Below are 21,202 nucleotides of genomic sequence, written 5' to 3' on the forward strand. Positions count from 1 at the left end.
ATTTGAAGTATACATTGAGATTAAATCCTGTTTTCCTGAGAAATGTAGCTATACAATGGTGTATTAGCTTCTGTGTAAGTATCTTTTGATATAGGAAATTTAGCAAGGAATGCACTCACGATTCCATGAGTCATGAAACAGAGACTTCTGTAACAATAATAAGAATTGCTCTTTCCTTCATAAAATGTTTAAAGTTCATTCTTTTAGGATTAATTCAGCATAAATATTGAGTTCCTTAGACTCTTCCACACTTATGTCACTACATTGCTCCATAGATTCCTTATACAGCAACATCCCTATAACAGAGCAATAAGAAGAAAGAGAAAGGCAGCAAAATCCAAAACAGATGTCTTGAGGAAATACATTAAAGCTTATTTACTTTTCTTAAAGGAGAATTCCTCAGCTCAGAATCTATTTACTCTTAAGCATAACTGTAGCAGAATTTTAATTATATGAGGAGCACACCTAGGTTCAAATCCTGCTTCCACCACTTACCAATAATATAATCTTGGGCAAGTTGCTCAACTTCTCTGAGTCCAGGTATCTTTATCTGTACAATAGTTCACCTTGCTGGAGTGTTGCAGGAATAAGCCCAATAGATACATGTAATGTTCTTAGCACAGTGCCTAGCATATACTAAGTGCTCAATAAATGGATCTTTAATACCCTTAAAATATGAACTAATAACAATTCAAGGAGTTATTTTGAGAATTAAATGGCATCACATGTAAAAGCACCTACATTAGTGCTGTACAACAAAAGAGAGGCCTATAAAATGTTAGTTTTCCCTCTTTTCTTATCTAATTTAACAGCCCATAGCCAAATAGAAGTAGCAGCTAATAAAAGAGTATGGGAGGAGGACTGATATTGCTAAAGGCAAAAACACTAATTACAGAGAAATGACAACTTCAAGTCTGAAAAAGGCAAAGATAGGAAACCAAAAATGCAGACACAAGAACTCAAAAAAACCCCAGCAATTTGGAGACCACTCAATGTAGAGATAAATAGCCTTAACAGACACTCAACTCAGGGAACAGCTCAGGAATCAGATGTTTGTAGTGATAGATGAGCCATTGAGAAACGTTGTTAAAAAAGTAAATTTAAAAATCAGAAGATAAAACTATGATATAACCTCACCCTCATATATATTATACCAAAATATTAACAGGAACTATCTCTGAAAATGAAATATAGGTTATTTTAGTTATCTTCTTTAACCTTTCTATTTTTTCTAAACAAGAAACTGTTTAGGAATCAGAATATATAGTTAAAATGTAAAAATAATGTTGGCACTTAAGGAGGAAGTCTTTAGAAACCTAAGAAATACATAAATGTGCAATAATAGATTAATTCATTCTATACTGAGTTCCCTGTTCAAATCACCTCCATGACATCCTGAAGAATAAAGGTATTAAAATAATGTAACATAAGAGAAAAATTTGATTAGTTGTTGCACAATAAACTCACGTGAAAAAGAAAAAATGCTAAAAGTAGATTCATCTTAAAGATACTATTTTAAATAGCAGTCAGTATCCACACAAAGCTCATAACAAAAACCACATATGATTACCTCTATCTTTGCTTGCAACAATTCTGACACACCCTCAATTTTAGAGTAAAAAAAAAATGTTTAAACAACTCTAGGAAAAGATAGAAATAAACTGATAAAATTGAGAAATTTCAAAAAGCATAGTCATAAGTGAAATGCACCTTTTTACATTCTAAAATAGAAATAAAAATGCTTTCGGCAAATTTAGCTATTACCATGTAATCACTGACATTGAACAACGGGAAAAAAAGAATGGCAGAACAGAAAGCAAACTAAAATATCAGAAAAGAACATACTGCTTTTTATTTCTTTCTGACCTGTAGTATCTATCTCTCTTTGGAATTGTCCCACTGAAGACCATGTACAATTAATAGAGAAAATGCCAGAGAGCTATACAGCAGATCCTAGAGGACTTTTTCATCTGGAAAAAGGGCATCTTTCCAGAAATAGAAATCATTTTCCTGTTTCTTCATTAATCAGAGCTCTAATTTTAAAAGAGTGAAAAGCAGAATAAAAAGGCACAAAGTACTAACTAGGACATTGTAAACTCTCAATTACTTCAAGTACTGTTGTTATTATTATCAGAAGTAATAGTACAGGGCTAGTACAGATTTGAGATGAACTAAATGAAACAGTCACACAGTTAATCTGTGGCAGAATCATAACTAGAATTCAGATTATGTGCTTCCCTGATCCCAATTAATATTCAGTTCACCTTTTCTATAATTTCCCCCAAAAGTTGACATTTCCAGATCTAATTGTCACTTTAGCTGACTCAGCTGTGACTATTTCATTTCTTTTCTTGGATTCTGATTGTCAGTGGGTTAAAAGCAACATATAACATTTTTAATATCAGAGGCATCTATATTTCATAATAAAAAGAGGGTAAGTTTAAATCATGCCTGTAAAATGTTTATTGAAGTGCATTTTATCCTTGGGAAATAAACAAAAATGCTCTTGAGGTATGCTTAATCTCAGTAGTGTCATTATTTTCATGTCTTATTTCCATCACTTAAAAGAAAAACTTTTCAGTAAACAGAAAAGTAAAGAAAAAATTTTTAAAAATCTTTTCTTTATTATTATGTTGGGAGCATATTTTAATCCATTTTAAATTGGATACACCCAAGTCTTAGAAATGCAAACTCCTGTGATCACAAGAGACACTAAGCTTTTCATGATGCTTAAAAGGAAAGAAGGGCATAATAAATATATTTTTGGTTCTGATTCATTTTTTGCTCTTTTGAATTAATTAATGCTGTGGAAATCCCAGGCGACTGCCACATCATTTGTGACTGAATTGAGTCCAAAGGAGAAAAATATGTAAAACATTATTTAATTAAAATTTTGCATTTTTTTTCTCTCACAGTTCCTTTCCCACTAGCTAATAGTCATTCAAACTAAGAGGATAGTTTCATGTTTGTTGCTGTTGAATTGCCTTGGGCCACATTAACATGTTCAGAGGTCTGTGGTATCTGGAGCCATATTGTTCTCTGGGGCCAGCCCCTTGAGTATGGCTCTCAAGCTCCCCCAGCCTTATTTCAAAGCTGTCTTTGGCAAAATGTAATGCTCATAGGGAGACTCTGCTTGTATTGGTATGCATATGGCCCTTGAGGAATATTAGCAGAGTTGTTGTTTTTTGTTGTTGTTCTTATACATGTGGTTTTGCATTTAGCTTAGAAAGCGGGATAATAATGAGAATTGAAGGAGAAATCCATTCAACTTCAATAATTTTACCTTAATGCAGGAAACACAAAACAAAGAAAAGTTTACTTTCCTGATTCTAAGTTGAGAATATCACATTGGAAAAACCTTTTTTGCGGGGGGCAGGTGGGGGGTGAAGTAACTGAGTCATGGCCCTGAAACATAAAATCTAATCATGTCAATATCCTACTTAAAACCCTTCATTATTTCCCCATAACCTACAAGATACAGATTCCTGCATATAGATATAACACTCATTAATAAGCTGATTCCACATTATCTTTCTATTCCTATTTCCTGACACATATACACACACTTAGCAACATAAGACCTGATCTTCTCTAACTGTTCTCCGTCGAATGTTCTCTAAATCATCTTCCCTGATATCTGTTCTTAGAGCTTGCAAGCTTCTTTTCTATTTATGGCCCTCATAAATACTGTTCCCTCTTCTGTCTCCTCTTCACCAAACTATATCCTACTTATAATTTATATCTCAGCTTTAATACCACTAATGTATAGTCACCATCCTTGATCCCAAACCGAATTAGGTCTCCCTTTTCCTTCATAGTATTTATTATCCTACAATTAAATATTTATTTAATGCCTTCCTCTTATTTGGAGTGTAAACTAGAGAAAGGTACAACATACATTTTAGTTCACCACTGTATTCCTGGCCCATATATACTTGGTACTCAATGGATTTAGGAGATTCTCTCGTTATCCAAATATTCATTATGTGAGTCACTAAAATTATATAAAAGGTAAAAGGCATTCATTAATAAACTTACCGTTTGTAAAATTAGTCTTCACGTAAACATCCCTCACAGATTAACTTAACATGTATCTCACATATGTGGGTTAATGTCCTCGTATCTTTGATCATCATTGCTCAGTGGTTTCAAACTTGTCAGCACATTGGAGTCACATGGAGACCTGTAAAAACTATTGATGCCTGGGTCCCACTTCAAAAGACTGATTTAACTGGTTGAAGTGTAACCTAAGCAAAAGAATACTTTTTAAAATGCCATATACCTGTAATTTTTTTTCAGTCAAGTTTGAGCATCAGGCTAGTCAATTACCAGATATTGCATTGTGGCATTGAAACCACTATTCAAAATAAAAATGTAAGGTGACTGCAAAGCAAAATCACAAATCTTGAAAAAGATGCAAGATTTCATGAAGCAAAGAAATATAGTGTCAGTGAACAGCTCAAACCATTGAAAAATCAACAATTTACAGTTAGAATAAGATAAAAGCTGAAGAACCAGATAGTGGCAGGAATGATAGTCAATATGGTAGATTATTCATAAAAGAATTATTTGAATATAAAAAGATTAAGCAAAGTCCTTAGAAAATTTTCTTTACAAAAATGGCCTTTGTTATGACAGATGGTACTAGAGTGTGAAAATTGATTTCGCTTTCATAATATTTGACCTGAAAAATTACTCTTAAAAAATGATCACTCTTCTAAGAATTAATGCACAGTTAGAATTATAAATGAATGCTGCCAACATATAAACTTATTTTTACTAATTTTAATTTTAATTTTAATTTGTAAAAGTTGACTCAAAATGAAATCATTTTTCCCATTGTTTACTATGCAATTTTGATCCCCACCCACTTAATATATTAAAATACAAAAGAAATCATCCTTGTATCACATGACTTTGGCAAAGATACAGTCCTACTTTTTACCTCTTATATTATTATACTATTTGCTTCCTTGTCTTGCCTCATTCTAATGGTTGGACCTTAAATACAATGTCAAGTAGGATGAATGAGCATGGACAGTATCTTGTTTCCTATCTTGGGAAGAAAGCATTCACTATTTCACCATCAAATATGATGTTAGTTGTAGGTTTTTCCTAGCCATCCTTTTCAGATAAAAATAGTTTTATTATATTCCTAGATTGCTGGGAGTTTTTTAATTATTAATGGGTGTGGTCAACTGTTTTTTCTGCATCCATTGAAATGATCATATGATTTCTCATTTACTCTGTTAATACAGTGATATTTTCCAAATGTTAAACCAATCTTGTATTTCTGGACTAAACCCTACTTGGTCGTGATATTTCATCCTTTTCCTACATTGCTGGATTTGCTGTTGTTTTGTTAAAGATTTTTGCATCTATGACCATGAAGGATATTGGTCTATAATTTTTCTTTCTTATAATTTTTTCAGGTTTGGTGTTAGGGTTATGCTGGCCTCATAAAATGAGGTAGAAATTGTTCTATTTTTTGAAAGAGTTTATGTAAGAGTGATGTTATTTCTTAAATATTTGATAGAATCCACAAGTGAAATCATTTGGGCCTGGAGTTTCGTCTACAGAAATTTTTATTTTCTTAATGAACAAATTCAGTTTCTTATCTTGTGTCAGTTTTAGTAAGTTTTTTTCTAAGAAATTTGTTTGTTTCATCTTAGTTGTATAACTTTTTGGCATACAGATATTCATAATATTTTCTTATTGTCTGTTTAATACCTGTAAGATTTATAGTGATAATTCCTCTTTCATTCCTGATATTGGTAAGTTGTGTTTCTTTTTTTCTTGGTCTTTACAAAAGAAAAACAATTTTTGCCTGTACATTTTTCTTGTTTCCAGCAATTTGACTATGAGGTGCCTAGATGTACTTTTCTTTGCATTTATCTTGCTTGGAGTTTGCTGAACTTCTTACGACTGTACATTTATATCTTTCGCCAAATTTGGGAAATTGATGGCATTATTTCTTCAATTTTTTTCCCTGCCCCAACATCATTCCCTTTTATTTTCTGGGACTCATGTATGTTAGACCTTTTAATATTGTCATATATCCCTAATGCTATATTCATCTTCTTTTCTTTTCCAATTTTTTCTCTGTTGTTTTGTGGTTTTTTGTTTTTGTTTTTAAGAGACAGGGTCTCACTCTGACAACCAGGCAAGAGTGCAGTGGCACCATCTTAGTTCACTGCAGACTTGAACTCCTGGACTCAAGTGATCCTCCTACCTCAGCCTCTCAAGTAGCTAGGACTATAGGTTCGTGTCACCACCCTCAGCTAGTTTTATTATTTTGTAGAGACAGGGTCTTGCTACATTGCCCAGGTTGGTCTCAAACTTACTAGTCTCAAGCAGTCCTCCTGCCTAAGCCTCCCAAAGGAGAGGTGACATTGTAGGCTTGAGCCACCATGCCTGGCCTCTCTGTTCTTTAAATTGTATAATTCTATTGATCTATCTTCAGTTTCACTATCATCTCTATTCTGCTGATTGTCCTCTCAAGTGATTTTCTTATTTCAGATATCGTTTTTTTAAGGTCCCTTTGGCTCTTTTTAATAATTTATCTCTCTCTACTGAGATGTCTTATTTTTTTTTCAAATTTTCCTGGTTCTTCATATGTTGAGCAATTTTGGATTATATCTTAGACATTGTGACCACTATGCTGTGGAGACTCTAGATTCATTTATAGTATTCTAAATAGTATTGCAGTTTAAGAAGCTTACGGCCGGGTGTGGTGGCTCACGCCTGTAATCCCAGCACTTTGGGAGGCCGAGGTGGGCGGATAACGAAGTCAGGAGATCGAGACCATCCCGGCTAACACGGTGAAACCCCGTCTCTACTAAAAATACAGAAAGAATTAGCCAGGCATGGTGGCAGGTGCCTGTAGTCCCAGCTGTTCGGGAGGCTGAGGCAGGAGAATGGCGTGAACCCAGGAGGTGGAGCTTGCAGCGAGCCGAGATGGCGCCACTGCAGTCTAGCCTGGGCGACAGGGCAAGACACCGTCTTAAAAAAAAAAAAGAAGAAGAAGAAGAAGGTTACTTGCTGAGACTCAAACTGCACATTTTGTCTTACCTGCAGTGAGCAGTAGCTCAAACATCTATTTAGCTCTTTTAACCTTACTTGGGCTACTTGAGATCAATCCTGTTCATGGATGGTTTGGGGATCAGTCAGAGATTTGTAATATAGAAGTTGGGGTTCCCTTTCTGTGGCTTTTTCCTTCCCAAGATTACCTCCTCACCTCTTAGCAGTTGTGGTTGCCCAAAGTCTGTTGCCTTGATTCTCCAGGTCAGAAAAAAAAGCTGCTTTTTTCTGCAGCCGGCCCTCATACTAGAAAGCTTGAAAACGACAAACTTACCCAGTTTCTTTCCCTGCATTCTTCCAAAGCTCATTCTCCTCTCAAGATTTAGTGTTTCAAGTTGCTCTTCAGTGCCTTCAGATAGTTGTGTTTTGTCCAGAGTCCATAGTTGTTACCCTCACTCAATTTTCAGTGGATTAAGTGGCCCTTTCTCACTACCAACTACTCTCTGATAATAAAGATTTCTTGTATTGCCTTAAAGACATACTAAATGATACCATGCTTTTTCACTCCTTCATGCCTTTACACATTCTATTCCTCTGCCTCCACTGTCCTTTCCTTTGATCTGTTCAATGAAATGTTAGTAAGCCTTTAATGTTTGATCTCAACTGTCGCCTACTCCATGAAAACCTTCCCTGACTGGAAACAACAGATGCTGGAGAGGTTGTGGAAAAATAGGAATGCTTTTACACTGTTGGTGGGAGTGTAAATTAGTTCAACCATTGTGGAAGAAAATGTGGCGATGCCTCAAGGATCTAGAACCAGAAATACCATTTGACACAGCAATCCCATTACTGGGCATATACCCAAAGGATTATAAATCATTCTACAATAAAGACACATGCATATGTATGTTTATTGTGGCACTATTCACAATAGCAAAGACTTGGAACCAACCCAAACGTCCATCAATGATACACTGGATTAAGAAAATGTGGCACATATACACCATGGAATACTATGCAGCCATAAAAAAGGATGAATTCATGTCCTTTGTAGGGACATGGATGAAGCTGGAAACCGTCATTCTCAGCAAACTATCACAAGATCAGAAAACTAAACACCACATGTTCTCACTCATAAGTGAGAGTTGAACAATAAGAACACATGGACACTGGGAGGGGAACATCACACACTGGGGAACATCACACACTGCCTAGGGGAGGGATAACATTATGAGAAATACCTAATGTAGGTGACAGGTTGATGGTTGCAGCAAACCACCATGGCACGTGTATACCTATGTAACAAAACTGTACCTTTTGCACATGTAACCCAGAACCTAAAGTATGTTAATAAAAAAAAGAAAACCTTCCCTGACTACTCATCTAGTTGTTCCCATCCCTGATTTACCCAAGCTCTTGTCACATTATTCATTTATTAGTTTATGTGTCTGTCTTGCTGACAAATTTGTAAGATTCTTGCAAGAATCATATCTTTTTTCATTTTATCCTCTTTGTGCCTGGCATATAGTAGGTACAAATTGATGTTTAGTCAGTGAATGAATTAATTCATTATTAGTAAACATGTTCCTCCTCAGCCAGTCATTAAAGAACAATGGGTGAAAGAGGCACTAAGTCAGTCAACACCTTCAACAGCCTTCAGACTGGGAATTAAACATTCAGTAAGCAATACAAATAACATATAAGTGAAGATGAAAATGAGTATGTGAAAGATCATATTTCCTTATTCTTTCAATCCTACCCTCATGCAAATGATTTAAGAGAAGATGAAAGGAAGGGAGAGGACTAATTATTAAAGGTCCACTGAGTGCTAGGTGCCTTTATCTTTCTATTTAATTTTCATAACTCTACCAAGTAGAAATTTTCTATACTGATTTTATATATTTTAAAAGATGTCAGGTTTTGCCATCCTCATATTTAAATACCTAAAATTTCAGTTGAGAATATTTAAATTGGAAATAACTCAGATGTCTAGCAATACAACAATGGTACATATATAGTACAAAATATTATGTAGAAGGAAATGAGATAAAGCTATATAAAATGACATAGAGCTCCAAGCCATAATTTTAAATGAAAAAAAGCATGTAAAGTATAAAGCAATATGTGTAAAAGGGGACACTGTTACCCTGACACGAAATAAAGCCGCATGTTTCTATGTAATGGTATATATGTGTATGTGATTGTACAAGAAGTCTGAAAGGATACAAAGAAAATTGAAAATAGTAGTTACACTTGGGAAAAGAAATAGTCTTTAGGGTGAGAAAACACATTAAGAAAAATTTTGCTCATCTTTGTTTCAATAATTATTAATTCAACAAATGCTTAATGATAGTCCACTATATGCCAGGCACTGTTCTACAATAAGAATGTATTTGTGTCTTACTTGTCTAAATTTAAAATATACTTAATGTTTTAAATGAAAGTATTACCTCAGTAAGAGAAACTAAAATCACAGAAAATCTCTAAAGTGCTTAAACATGTGATCTATTATCTTTTTAATGTGCCAGAAGATCAGAAGCTTTTTAAAGATAAGTAAATTAATTTATTACTACTTTTAAAACCTGTTCTTCCAAATGCAGACTAAAATTCTTATTTTCCAGATCTGGACCCTGTGGAGAAACAAAATGATTCCTCTTGTTTCCCTTTATAATACAGTTCCACTCACAGCAATTCTTATGAGGTTTGGGGATACATGGTGAAGTCTAAAGTTCTTACTTGGGGTAATTCCAGATATCAATTGGCTGTCTACAGATAAAAACATACCTTTTTTTATTATTCATATGCTTGAGCAACCCAGAAAGTACATCTGGCCTTCATGAACTTCATTATTGGCTTCACATAATAGAGGAATATATGTTTTTCCCTTAAGTTGACTCACTTCCCTGTCTTAGCCAAGTGACTCACAGAGGACATCTTCTCATAAACTTTAATATTGAAATAATTTGGAATAACTCAACATTTTAACCTGTCAAGTCCTTAATTCTTTCTAATGACAAGAACTTCATCATCGCAACAAAAAGCCCATTCCATTTTTAGTCAACCATAACTGCTACAAAATTATTTTTTCTGCTTGCCCGTGACTCTGGTTCCCTGAGACTTTCAACTGCTAACTTGAGTCTAGCGCTCCACAGTTTCACTCTTTTCCCTATGACAGCACTCCAGCCATCTCAGGACACCTACTGAATTCTCCTAAGATTTCTGCTTTTCAGAATAAACGTGCTTCATTCTTTTAACCTAAGGGAAGCTTTCGCCAATGAGCCCAGGAAAGGGTAAGAAACTGAATTTCCCTACAGCTAGGCTATTTGTTCAGTTGGAAAAAAAGCAACAAGATTTGGCTTTTACCTTAATGAAGCAACAGCCTCCTTGGGTAATCATTAAAAATACTTCCTGGCATTTGTTTTCAAAAAAATATCCCTCTGCCTACCTGCACATATATACATAAGTGACATACACATTGCTCTTCACTTTCTCTTTTAAAATATCTTTTAAATGGGCACCAACCCATCTTCAGCTCATGTGACTTGGCTGTCTACCCAAGAGGCTACTATCTTCTGCCTTATCACATGGCTTCATTTGAGCCACAGCTCATTTACTAAAAATTATGCTATTTCATTCTTTTAAGCCCACACCTGTGTCTTCTTATTTTTGGAACCCTAAGATATGAGGCAAGGAATTAACCACTAAACTTCATCCAATAAACCTTAACCTGTAATTAGGCTTAGTAATGTGTCTCTGCTAATTACATGCCTTTAACCATCTCAGTTCCATATGCTGGAAATTGTTAACTACTTTGCATCTTTAGAAAATTAGAAAAAATAAAACTTTCAAATCTAGACAACTTATGAAGGACATCCACCTAATTCATCCTGGTCCTTAGAAGAACCTAACTTACAATCTTAATCTTATTGGGAGTGCAGGGGTGAGGTGAATATCCATCTTATCTAGAAAGTTACACCTATGCATTTAAAAAGGAAAAACAAGGTTTCAGTCCTGGCTTTTTTCTGATTTCTGTCCCAGTTTTCCTAGCTGTGAAACAAAGATAATAACAGCTCTACTTTAACCATTTCACAGGATTACTATAAGGCCTCAAAGGAATCTACTGACTTTTCATCTTTCCAAATATTGTGAGATTGAAACTTTTAATTGTATTTTTACTATGCATATCATTGAAGAAGATGGAAAAAGGCACCATCAGAATTCCATAGTCATTTACTGCTCTAAAATAAAATGCAGATAAGTAAAAAAAGTATAAGATAATACATGAAAAAGTTCACTTGAAAGTATACCATGTAATAAAAACATAAGGTGCAATGTTATTAATAATGGCACTTTCTATGACCTCAAGTGAGACATTCTATAAATCCCCTCCTTTTAACACCAAAACATTTTAATTAAATCCTCTTTTTTATCTCCTTTTCCCTCATCACCAACAAAAAAAAAGTTCCAGCATAATCTTTTCGCCTTGGACTTAATTACAAATGCCAGCAAAGATTTACATAGAATACAATATAAGTATATTCTGACATTTCATAAAACCCAGCCATCCTCTCAGACTGACTTCATTTTCTTTTTCATGTTTTTATAACCTTTTCTATATCCTCCTGAAGAAAAACAAAAGTGTCTACCAATATTTTAGCAACTGGCAACACTATGAATATTTTAGTTATTGTTATCTACCTTAAAACCCTTCCATGTGGTCTCATGGCTTTTCTTTGCAAAAATACTAGGTATTTTTTTCTCAACTGTGTCCTAAATTTTTCCAGATTTTTAGAGCCCATTATAGCATTTCCACAAAAGATTATAGCCACTGGGGCTGCTCCATGAGTTTATAATTTGAAAGTTCAGTTCCTGTGTCCAGGAATACAGATTCCCCAAAGCGAGGACACAAAGTGACAGACTACACTGAAAAACAAGAAACAAAAATGAAGAAAAGCTGTTAAATGTTTTATAGCTAGATATTAAGAAACAAAAACATTTCTACCGCCATCCGCACCCCAATCTTAGCTAGCATCAAGTTGCATAATTTTCTCTAAACAGTATATCCAAACCAACCAACAGACTCTATTTTTATGTACTTTGCTTTCTGTCAATCTCCCTTTTTTCACTCTTTCTCATTCACTACATTCCTCTTCCTGATAACAACAACAAATATTTACTGAATGCTTATAATGTGCAAGACCGTGTGTGCTACATGCTAAGTAAAACATCCAAGAACAAAATGGGCCAGTCCGGAGTGAAGGACAGACACTAAACAAAAACCACACAGATACATAATTTCAAATTGCAGTATCTGCTATAAAATAAAGGATGAGAAACAAGATCCTTGCAGGGAGACAAGGTTTGCATTGGAAGGAGCAAGGAGGGTTTCTCTGAAGAAATGACATTTAAACAGGGACCTGAAGAATGAATAGGAATCACTCTGATGAAGAGTGGAAACAGGTGCATTCCAGGTGAGAACACAGCATTATGTGAATATCTTGGTGTAGAAAAGAATTTAGAGGGTCCAAGAAACTGTCACTAGACCAGTACAGTAGCTGGATCAGAAAGAATGATTTGGGAGAAAGACAAGAGCTGAGGCTGGCAATAGAGGGGTCAGATTCTGTGGGGCCAGGGTCTTTTATGCTAAGAATATTTTTGTTTGTTTAATTAAAGTATAATAGGAAGCTAAGAAAAAGTAGTTCTTGGATCCCAAAGAATGGTAGGTGGGGTTTTCCCTACCATACAAGGAATATGGAATTTAAGCATATATTATTTTAAGAAGCATGGGAATGAAAGACACAAAATGCATGAGTCATTATCACTAGCATGAAGACAGGGAGATATAAAACTAGAAAAGGCTTCAACTATATTGGTAATATTTTATTTCTTATAAACACAGGTATTTATACCATTCTTTAGACATTTTTATATGAGTGAAATTTTCATAATAAAAATTGTTTAAAGAATTAATGAACGCTAAGAATTCACTGATTTATTTCCCTTCCCTCTTCTTTCTCAGGCTCATATCAAATCTTTCAATTTTGAGAAATTCAGGCACATAGAATTTAGAGATCTCCCCTCTTATACGTTTTGTTTCCTGAGCCTTTATTCGCTAGACTTTTAGCATCAGATGTTAGGGGTTCTTTAATTAGCTTATCTTTTGTTTTAGCATACACTATAATCCTTACAGCTTTCCAACAAGTACAGAGTTAATATGAGGATTAAATGAGATTAAAAACAAAGCATTTAGCACACAGAGCTCAATAAATGTTAACTATTTTTATTATTTCACTTACAATAATCTACTCTTCCCAGTCTTAAATATAGGCCAGAACATTAGAACTAACAAAAGCTGAGTATATAGGACTAAATAGTGCTCTGGCATTTTGAATGCATGTATACTGTGTATTTTCACAAATACACACACACAAACACATGCACACATATAATGTAGATTTCCGACACTGAATTTTTAGTTTTTGAAAAAGATTTTTTTCTGTGCTCATTTAAGCATTAAGTGACAAAATGCTAATTTGAATTGTTTTTATTCCCACTCAAGATGTACACTGAAAGAAAATGTGCATTTGTTTGTGTGGAATTGCAATGTAAGGCAAGTTTAATATGTTTCCTAACTTCTCCTAAGTACAACAATAGTACATTGAAATGGCTTCTGATTACATAGAGTTTCAATAATATTCAATAATGTATGGTCCACATTATGCTTAAAAGGTTCGTTTTTGTAATATGAAGTAATTTATGCAAAATCTCAATCTTATAGAATTGAATATTGACATCAAAATTTCTTCTATAACAGGAGGAGCAGTCTTTAGTGGAAGAACATTATTAAAATCATATCTTTTCACTTAATTTTCTTTGTACAAATAGCACAGAGCCTCTCATTTCTCTTTCCTTGCAATTCACAAATACCATAAAAGCTGTCTTTAGAAAAGTCCTTATTAAACATCATGATGAAATAAGTACTGGGACCCCAAAAATATCAGAACCTATAACAGTTTTTGTTAACTAGACATCTGGAAAACACCTCACTGAATCTTTACGTGAATATTTTACTTTAAATTATATTTTAATACCTAAGAACCCAGAACTTCCTCTTGTGAAAAAAACAAGAGAGTTTGTCACTGAAGATTCTTCAGTTTATATTCCTTGAGGTTTGGACTTAGTTCGTTTTAGTAATCATTTCTCCATGCCCATTTCCTTGTTCTTAATCACAAATCTAATCATGTATTTTTATAAATATTCAAAATTAAATATATTTATCTACTTATGTAAATACTTTTTAGTTACTGTCTACCAATAGCATGTATAGGGATCTCATTAACAAACAGATTTAGAACTTTTTAGATTTGTTCCAGCAGCTTGTAAATTCATCTTAGACTTAATTGTTTAAATATATCAACATTCTAATCATTTTAAAAAGTGGACATAAAAGATTAATTCCAAGTTTTCTTTTACTTACCAAGCTCTGCCATTCCACCCCGCTGCCTTAACAATATTATCAGCTCTTTGGATACTCATTCTTGCTAAGTAAAAGCATATTTCTTCTCTAGCTGGATTAATAATCAACTTTCTAGATAGTTCATTTGTAATTCTCTTCTGGTTAACCCTTAGCATTACAGCAGTCTGCCCAACTCATGCTAATCAATTTATGAAGGTAGAAGGAACAGGGGAAATTTAATCAGGCAGATATCAAAAGGAAAGTAAAAACGAGGTACAGTTTAAATTAGGCCCAAAAGAATAATCAGCCTTACACTAAAAGGTATAAATCTTTGTTAGATATTACAAAAGCACTCAGGTGATAAAACACAAGATACAAGATACATGAAGAGAAAAACCTAACAGGCTTTCAGCACACCAGTCCAGTGCATACCAGACCATGTTTATTGCTTTCTTATATGCAGATAAACAAAACTCAGCTCTGAGCACAAGACATACATTTTTCTCTTAGTAAAAAGGTCTGACTTTCAAATTCCAAATGTCTCCTCTCTCAACATTTGTAGTGACATGGTCCCTTATCCTACAATAAATGTCATCCCAGGCTTCATGGCAATTTTCTGCAAATGCAATCTATAAACACTTGCATCAGAATAATCTGGGATGCTTGCAAAAAATATAGACACCTGGGCCCCACTTGACAAGTCCTAACCACCCAAGTGATTCTTACATACCTTAAAAGTTAGAGAGCCACTGCTCTAGGATCATCTTAAGCTTACCTAAGAAGGACTCCAACGCAATCCCTTAGAATTCAGAATAAAATTATATACCTTATTGCGAGTTTGACCTTGACCTTTTGTCTTCATTCCAATAGCTAAGATTCCACCTTGTTTTTCTGTAGCTGAGTGCAGTAGTCCATCTAAAACCATAACCATTCCCTGGCCTTTTAGCTAGTTATACATTTCATATTTCTGGATGTGAATAAGCAAGTCCTATTCATCGTAGCGGGTGTGGGGCAGAGTAGTAAGGGTCTACTAGGATAGGAACAGTCTTAGGAGAAAGTTAATATAGCAGACACAATGTATTAGCTAAACGGTTGGACAACTGACATCAATAACTATACTCCATTATAGAAAAAAAACTAGAATCTGTTCTTTAACTCCACTTGTTGTCTATGGGTCTTATTGAGGCCTAGCTGCCTATGCCTCTAAGTACCACTTACCCTAGATTTTTTTTCCTTTCTCTGCTTTATGAAACTCTTTAATATCCTGTTTTATGTATTTCTTCTATAAGGTCAAAAGGCAGACATGGCAGCCAGTGGTTTCAGAAATTGCTACAAAAGGCCATGTTCATAACCAGAATTAAGGAAAAGATAAAGGCTATGGAAAAAAAAACCATAAAAACCTAAAGGAAAACCCTTGAGAACTGGAATGACTAGTAGACCAAGTAAAATAATATTTTTTTAAATTGAAATTCTAATCATTTATTTTTATTTTCATAGAATCTTTTAAGAAAGGTCAACAAAAAGTTGATGATTCAAAAGATGATTATGAGAGAAGGTTAAAGTGACTAAAACAAAGAAAAGACATTACTGAACTAGTAGAACTCAGAAAACAGATTTTTCTTGGCCTCTCTACCACTTCCTAGATTTACGATCTAGACTAAATCTCTTAACTTTTCTGTGCTTCAGTTCCTCATCTGTAAAATGAATATAATAAACCAGGTCTGTGTGTCTCATAGGGTTATTTTTATAATTAAATAGGATCATGTTTATTAAAAAGCTTTGAAACTATAAATACCATATAAACATAAGGGATTACTGTAGCTATATAAATTGCTACTGTATAAAAGATCATAATTAACATCCATAGATAACTTAAAGCAGTAATATTTTTATTGTTTTATATTATTTTTATTTTATTTTATTTTATTTTAAGAAACTAGGTCTCACTCTATTGACCAAGTTGGAGTGCAGTGGCACTATCATAGCTCATTTGCAACCTTGAACGCCTAAACTCAAGTGATCCTCTCACCTCAGCCTCCTGAGTACTATATTATTTTTAAAGGAAAATATAAGCCATATACAGTGAAAAAGTAAATGGAAGTTTGTAAAATGTCTTTCCTAAGGAAATTTTAAGAACATGACCAATATTAGTTGGGGGAAGACTAAGGCAAAATCATCCCAAAGTATAGATAAATAATCAGATTAACCTGAGTTTGCCCAGTTCATACTTAAGCCTTAAGGTTCTTAACAGAAGGACTTCCAGATGAGGAAAGGGATAAGAAGTGATACTGGTGACATTTCTCATCCAAAACCATCTACCTAAAGACAGAGTTCAGACTGACTTGAAGAAGTAAAAGCTTGGGGTATTTGTTACATGACATTTGACTTTATCCAACATTGCCCTAAGATTCAATCAAGTGCCATGATTTGATTTAACTGGCTAACATGTACATGTTCAAAGGGAGAAAATGGAAGTTTTAGCCAGTGCAAAAATTGGTTGATGAGAGTTGCCCACGTGAAGAAAAAAGGATTCTTAACTTTAAAAAAGACAGTTTCAGTTCCATTGAAACTGAAGAATGTCGAATTTTTTAAAAGTTCCATTTTTTAAAGTTTCAATAAACCATTCAATAAATATTGTTGAACATGTATAATGGTCTAGGCATTGTTCAAGACACTGGCGAATATGAGTAACAAAAACAGTCAAAAATTACCTGCCATCATAGACCTTATATTCCAGTTGGAAAGAAAGCCAATACATTTAAAAGATATACAAATTATATAGTATGTTCAATATTGAAAAAGTTTCTGGAAACAAATAGAACAGCATTAGAGAGAACAGGAATGTTTAGCAGGTTGCAATTTTAAATAGGATGCTCAAGGTAGATCTCACTAAGAAGACATTTAAGCAAAAACTTGAAGGAGGTGATGAAGTTTGGTGAGATCCTTATACTACAATCATGAGAGTTATTTTTCACCCATGTTAACATTTTTACCATTTTAATAATAAACAAGATATTCTTATAAATGTACTTTTGTACTATAATAGCGAAAAGCTATAAGTCACTAATGTAATGGTAAAACAAATTGTGGTACATCCATATGATGGTATATGATGTAGTGATTAAAAATATTCTCCAAGACTATTAACATAAAAAAATCAATAAAGTGAGTTTTTAGATACAAAAATGTATACATAATATGATCCAATCTTGCAGAAAATTTTTTTCATTTGCTCAACAACTATTTTTTGAGTACCTTCTATGAGCCAGGCACTATTCTGGGCCCCAGAGAGAGGGCAGTAAACAAGCTAGACATGTTCTTTCTTCTCATACATACGTAGATAAAAGACTTATATGAAATATACCAGAATATTACTAGGAAGTAAATTTCATTATGAAATAATAAGGTAAAATTATAAGTTATTTTATTTCCTCCTTTATGATTAAACATAGTCCCAAATTTCTAAATACTTTCTGAATGGTGCCAAAAACAAACCATGGCCTTTATATTGATCTAAACATTATAGTCCATATTTGTTTTGTGATATCTGTGTTTGCATAAAGCACAAATTTGCAGTCTTACAATATTCTGCCAAATGTGTATTGCATTTTTCAATTATATACCAATTTTTATGTCTCATAACACCTAATGAAATTGAATAACATTGGATCCCTTTCTACAAATACAAAAACTAGGAAAAAGAACAGTTAACTAACTTACTACACTAGAAATAGCGTTTAAATTGTAAATTATAACAACGCATATGAAAGTATCTCACACAGTGCCTGGACCAAGAAAGGTTTGCAGATTCTGGATCCTATGCTAGTACCTTCCCAGTTCTGCTGGAGTTTGTTGTTGCTGCTGCTGTTTGTTGTTTGTTTTTGACAGGGGAAAAAAATCTCCATTTATTTAAAATGGAGCGTTAATAGTTACCAAAAAAAATCTTATGTGAATCCCAGACCCTACCACGACTACCAGGTGTTAGCTTTATTCCATCTCTCCTCAATCACTAAAATGACCAGTAAACAAGTTAGACATGTTTTTTTATAATGCTTTTCCAGTCTTCTTTTGATTTCAGTATTTATATTTAAACCATGTAGCAAATGGCAGCGGTCTACCTCTAATTAGTCAAGTTGTCTTGGGCAAGTCATTTCAACTTTCCAGTCTCACTTTTTAAATTTTTCAAATATAAGATTTGGACTAGGAGACCTCAAAAGTCATTAAGCTCTAAAGTTTCATTATATTACTTTAAGTCTATGAGGTATCTATAATAAATCAAAGGAACACAGCTTCTCAAAAGAATAAAGGATACAGCAATAGGATGGTTGGCTAGAACAAGAAAACAAAGACCAAGGATTAAAAGAGAATTTGAAAATCTCCCCAACCCCCTGGACCAAGTCCAGCTTCAGTCACATAAAGGTTGTTTGGGACTATAGAGAAGAATAAATATGAAGGTTTCTCAAATCATCAAGAGATGATGTTTTTGCTTAAAAAAGAAAAAGTACACTTGTTCCTATACACTCTCTAGTTCTTAAAACATACATACACACATCACCACCAACAGCAACCCTAAATGTTTTAATATTGATATGGAAGGAAAATACAAGTCACTCATTTTGCTGAAATAAAGTATTTTAAACCCAGAAAGGGTGACTTGGTTTTGAGGGAAAACAAAACAAAAAAAAAACACTGTATTCACTCTTTTTCTATTGCCTCCTCTGTATACAAACCCACAGTAGCTCTTAAATTTGTGGCATTTTCTTATGTACATGGAGAAAAATTTGTGTCACTATTGCAGCAACATCTAAACAGTTTCCTGTAAACTTTCAGTGATGGAACTCATAGAATTTATGATAAAATCCCGTAGAGTGGTGAAACAAATTTCTTTCATATTTATCATTCATTTTATTCAGTGTGCATTTGAAGGAAAACCTTTTAAGAACACCAATAACGTGAGAAAGCTAAAACAACTAAATTTATTGTTAAGTATCACATCATTGGTCCTTCTGGGAGTTCAGGAAGAAAGCTTAAATCACATTTCCTAACACATTGGAGAGCTTCCCAGAGATTTGATGGCCCACAGAAGCAAACCATCCAAAGCACACTGGAATCTCAGAGATGGTGACAAAGAAATATCGCTTTGTTTAATGAAAGCAGACTGGAGTTACCCTTTCATTTTTTTTTAACAAAATACAAACTCTCTTACCCCATTTTTCTTCTTTCCTTCCTCCACCCACTCCTGTTTCACCTGACTAAACTGTAGGTATTTGTTCCATCACCTGACTTAGGGGCTGGCTAGAAATATTAGGAAAAAAAACAATCTACTATTGTTACATGAGACAACAACCTTTCATGTCCTTGAAGCTCACCATGACCTTTCATCTTTCCTATCCCCAATGGTCTCTCCTAACAACTAAAACTACACTCAGTTGGGCTGAATTCCAGATTGTCATAAAAAGAACCCTGTCCTTTCAAAACAAAACCAATTTTTACACCAAGGTGGGGGAGAAACACAAGTCCATTGTTCCCTCACAGATGGAAGTTGGAGTTACTAAGGCAACTGCTCTAATCCTCCTTTTTACCACCTTTTTCACATCACTGGCCTATCAAGTATGCTACCTTTTAACTCATAAGCTCAAAAGCTGGTAGTCTAACTGGCTGCCCTAATTAGCTACGATTTTCACACTACAGACAACATGATGAGCTAATCGAAATTTGCAAAATAATGACGTACCTCCAGCAAATATTCCTCCTCCTGAGGCCCAGTCTTAGAATAACAATAATGAGACCATTATTAGAGAAGGGCATTAAAATGCTGCACTGCTGCTAAACAGAGAACTTAATTGTTCTGGTCTTGTCCATTGAATCAACAACCTATTGTTGTGGACTTGAAAAATAAAGGACTGGAGAATGGGTGCCATGATGATTGGTCTGTGCGGCCATACCGGCACTCTAGAATTGTTTTCTTTTGAAACTCTTGATGGACTAGTAGTTTTGTTTAAAAGTAACATAAAAGGCAATTGTCTGGATAAAAAGTCCTATTTATTGAAATCCTTAGAAGCAGTTGCATAGATTTGTTCGTGACCCCTGAGATAAAAACATAGTGACCATAATAACACCATTTGTAGAGAGCCCTGTTACCACTGCCTACAGTAACATAAGATAAGAGACAGTCTTTTCTAACTACAGTAGGAAGGAAGGAAGTACTTCTGAGCAGAAAACAAGAATGATAAAAGGTCAAATACTGGATAAAGCTCATTAATCACTGAAAGGGAGACTTTAAAAAATAATGCTAATTTAAGAATTCTGTACAATTGCTAAAGATTCAAGTGCATGTAAAAAGGCACACAGCTTGTTTTCTCTTTTCCCACTTTTGAACTTCTTTGGTTAAAAAAAAAGAATTAAAATAAAATTATTATTAAATAACTAAAGCAAGATGTCTCAGGATAACCTGGAGAACAAGAAACCCAAAGGTTTCTAGATAATTATTCTTATGGTCATCCCCAGTCTATATTGAGAATAACAAAATACTGAAGTTAAAGGTTAACTAGTGTAGGATTCTTAGCTGTAGAAAAGCACTGTTTACACACTGTAAAAGTGTCTTCCATATGGGGCCACAGTACATGTTTTCTGTAAAGTCAAACCAAGATTTTAGTGTTGAATTGTGGGGAAGGGACATACTTTTGCTGTTAGTGGGTATTTCGGGTGAGGGTTTGTTTGTTTTTT

General features: G+C 34.1%; 1 protein-coding gene across 25 annotated transcripts in view; it reads right to left on the bottom strand.

Moving 5' to 3' along the window:
* The window catches only part of SOX6 (SRY-box transcription factor 6), a 769,230-nt gene that overhangs the window by 414,962 nt on the left and 333,066 nt on the right, over positions 1-21,202 (bottom strand). For 12 of the 25 annotated variants that reach the window (XM_055094176.2, XM_055094171.2, XM_055094173.2 and 9 more), the window contains exon 1: positions 19,683-19,954. The exons of 2 other annotated variants lie outside the window; for them this stretch is intronic. In XM_055094176.2, the coding sequence (XP_054950151.1) occupies positions 19,683-19,687 (5 nt within the window). In that variant the 5' untranslated portion in view covers positions 19,688-19,954. Of the gene's footprint in view, positions 1-19,682; positions 19,955-21,202 lie in introns of those variants that run through there. 11 more of the 25 variants (XM_055094169.2, XM_055094163.2, XM_055094153.2 and 8 more) reach the window with 3 other exon arrangements.

This window comes from Pan paniscus, chromosome 9 (assembly GCF_029289425.2).
Source record: "Pan paniscus chromosome 9, NHGRI_mPanPan1-v2.0_pri, whole genome shotgun sequence".
Classification (NCBI taxonomy): domain Eukaryota; kingdom Metazoa; phylum Chordata; class Mammalia; order Primates; family Hominidae; genus Pan; species Pan paniscus.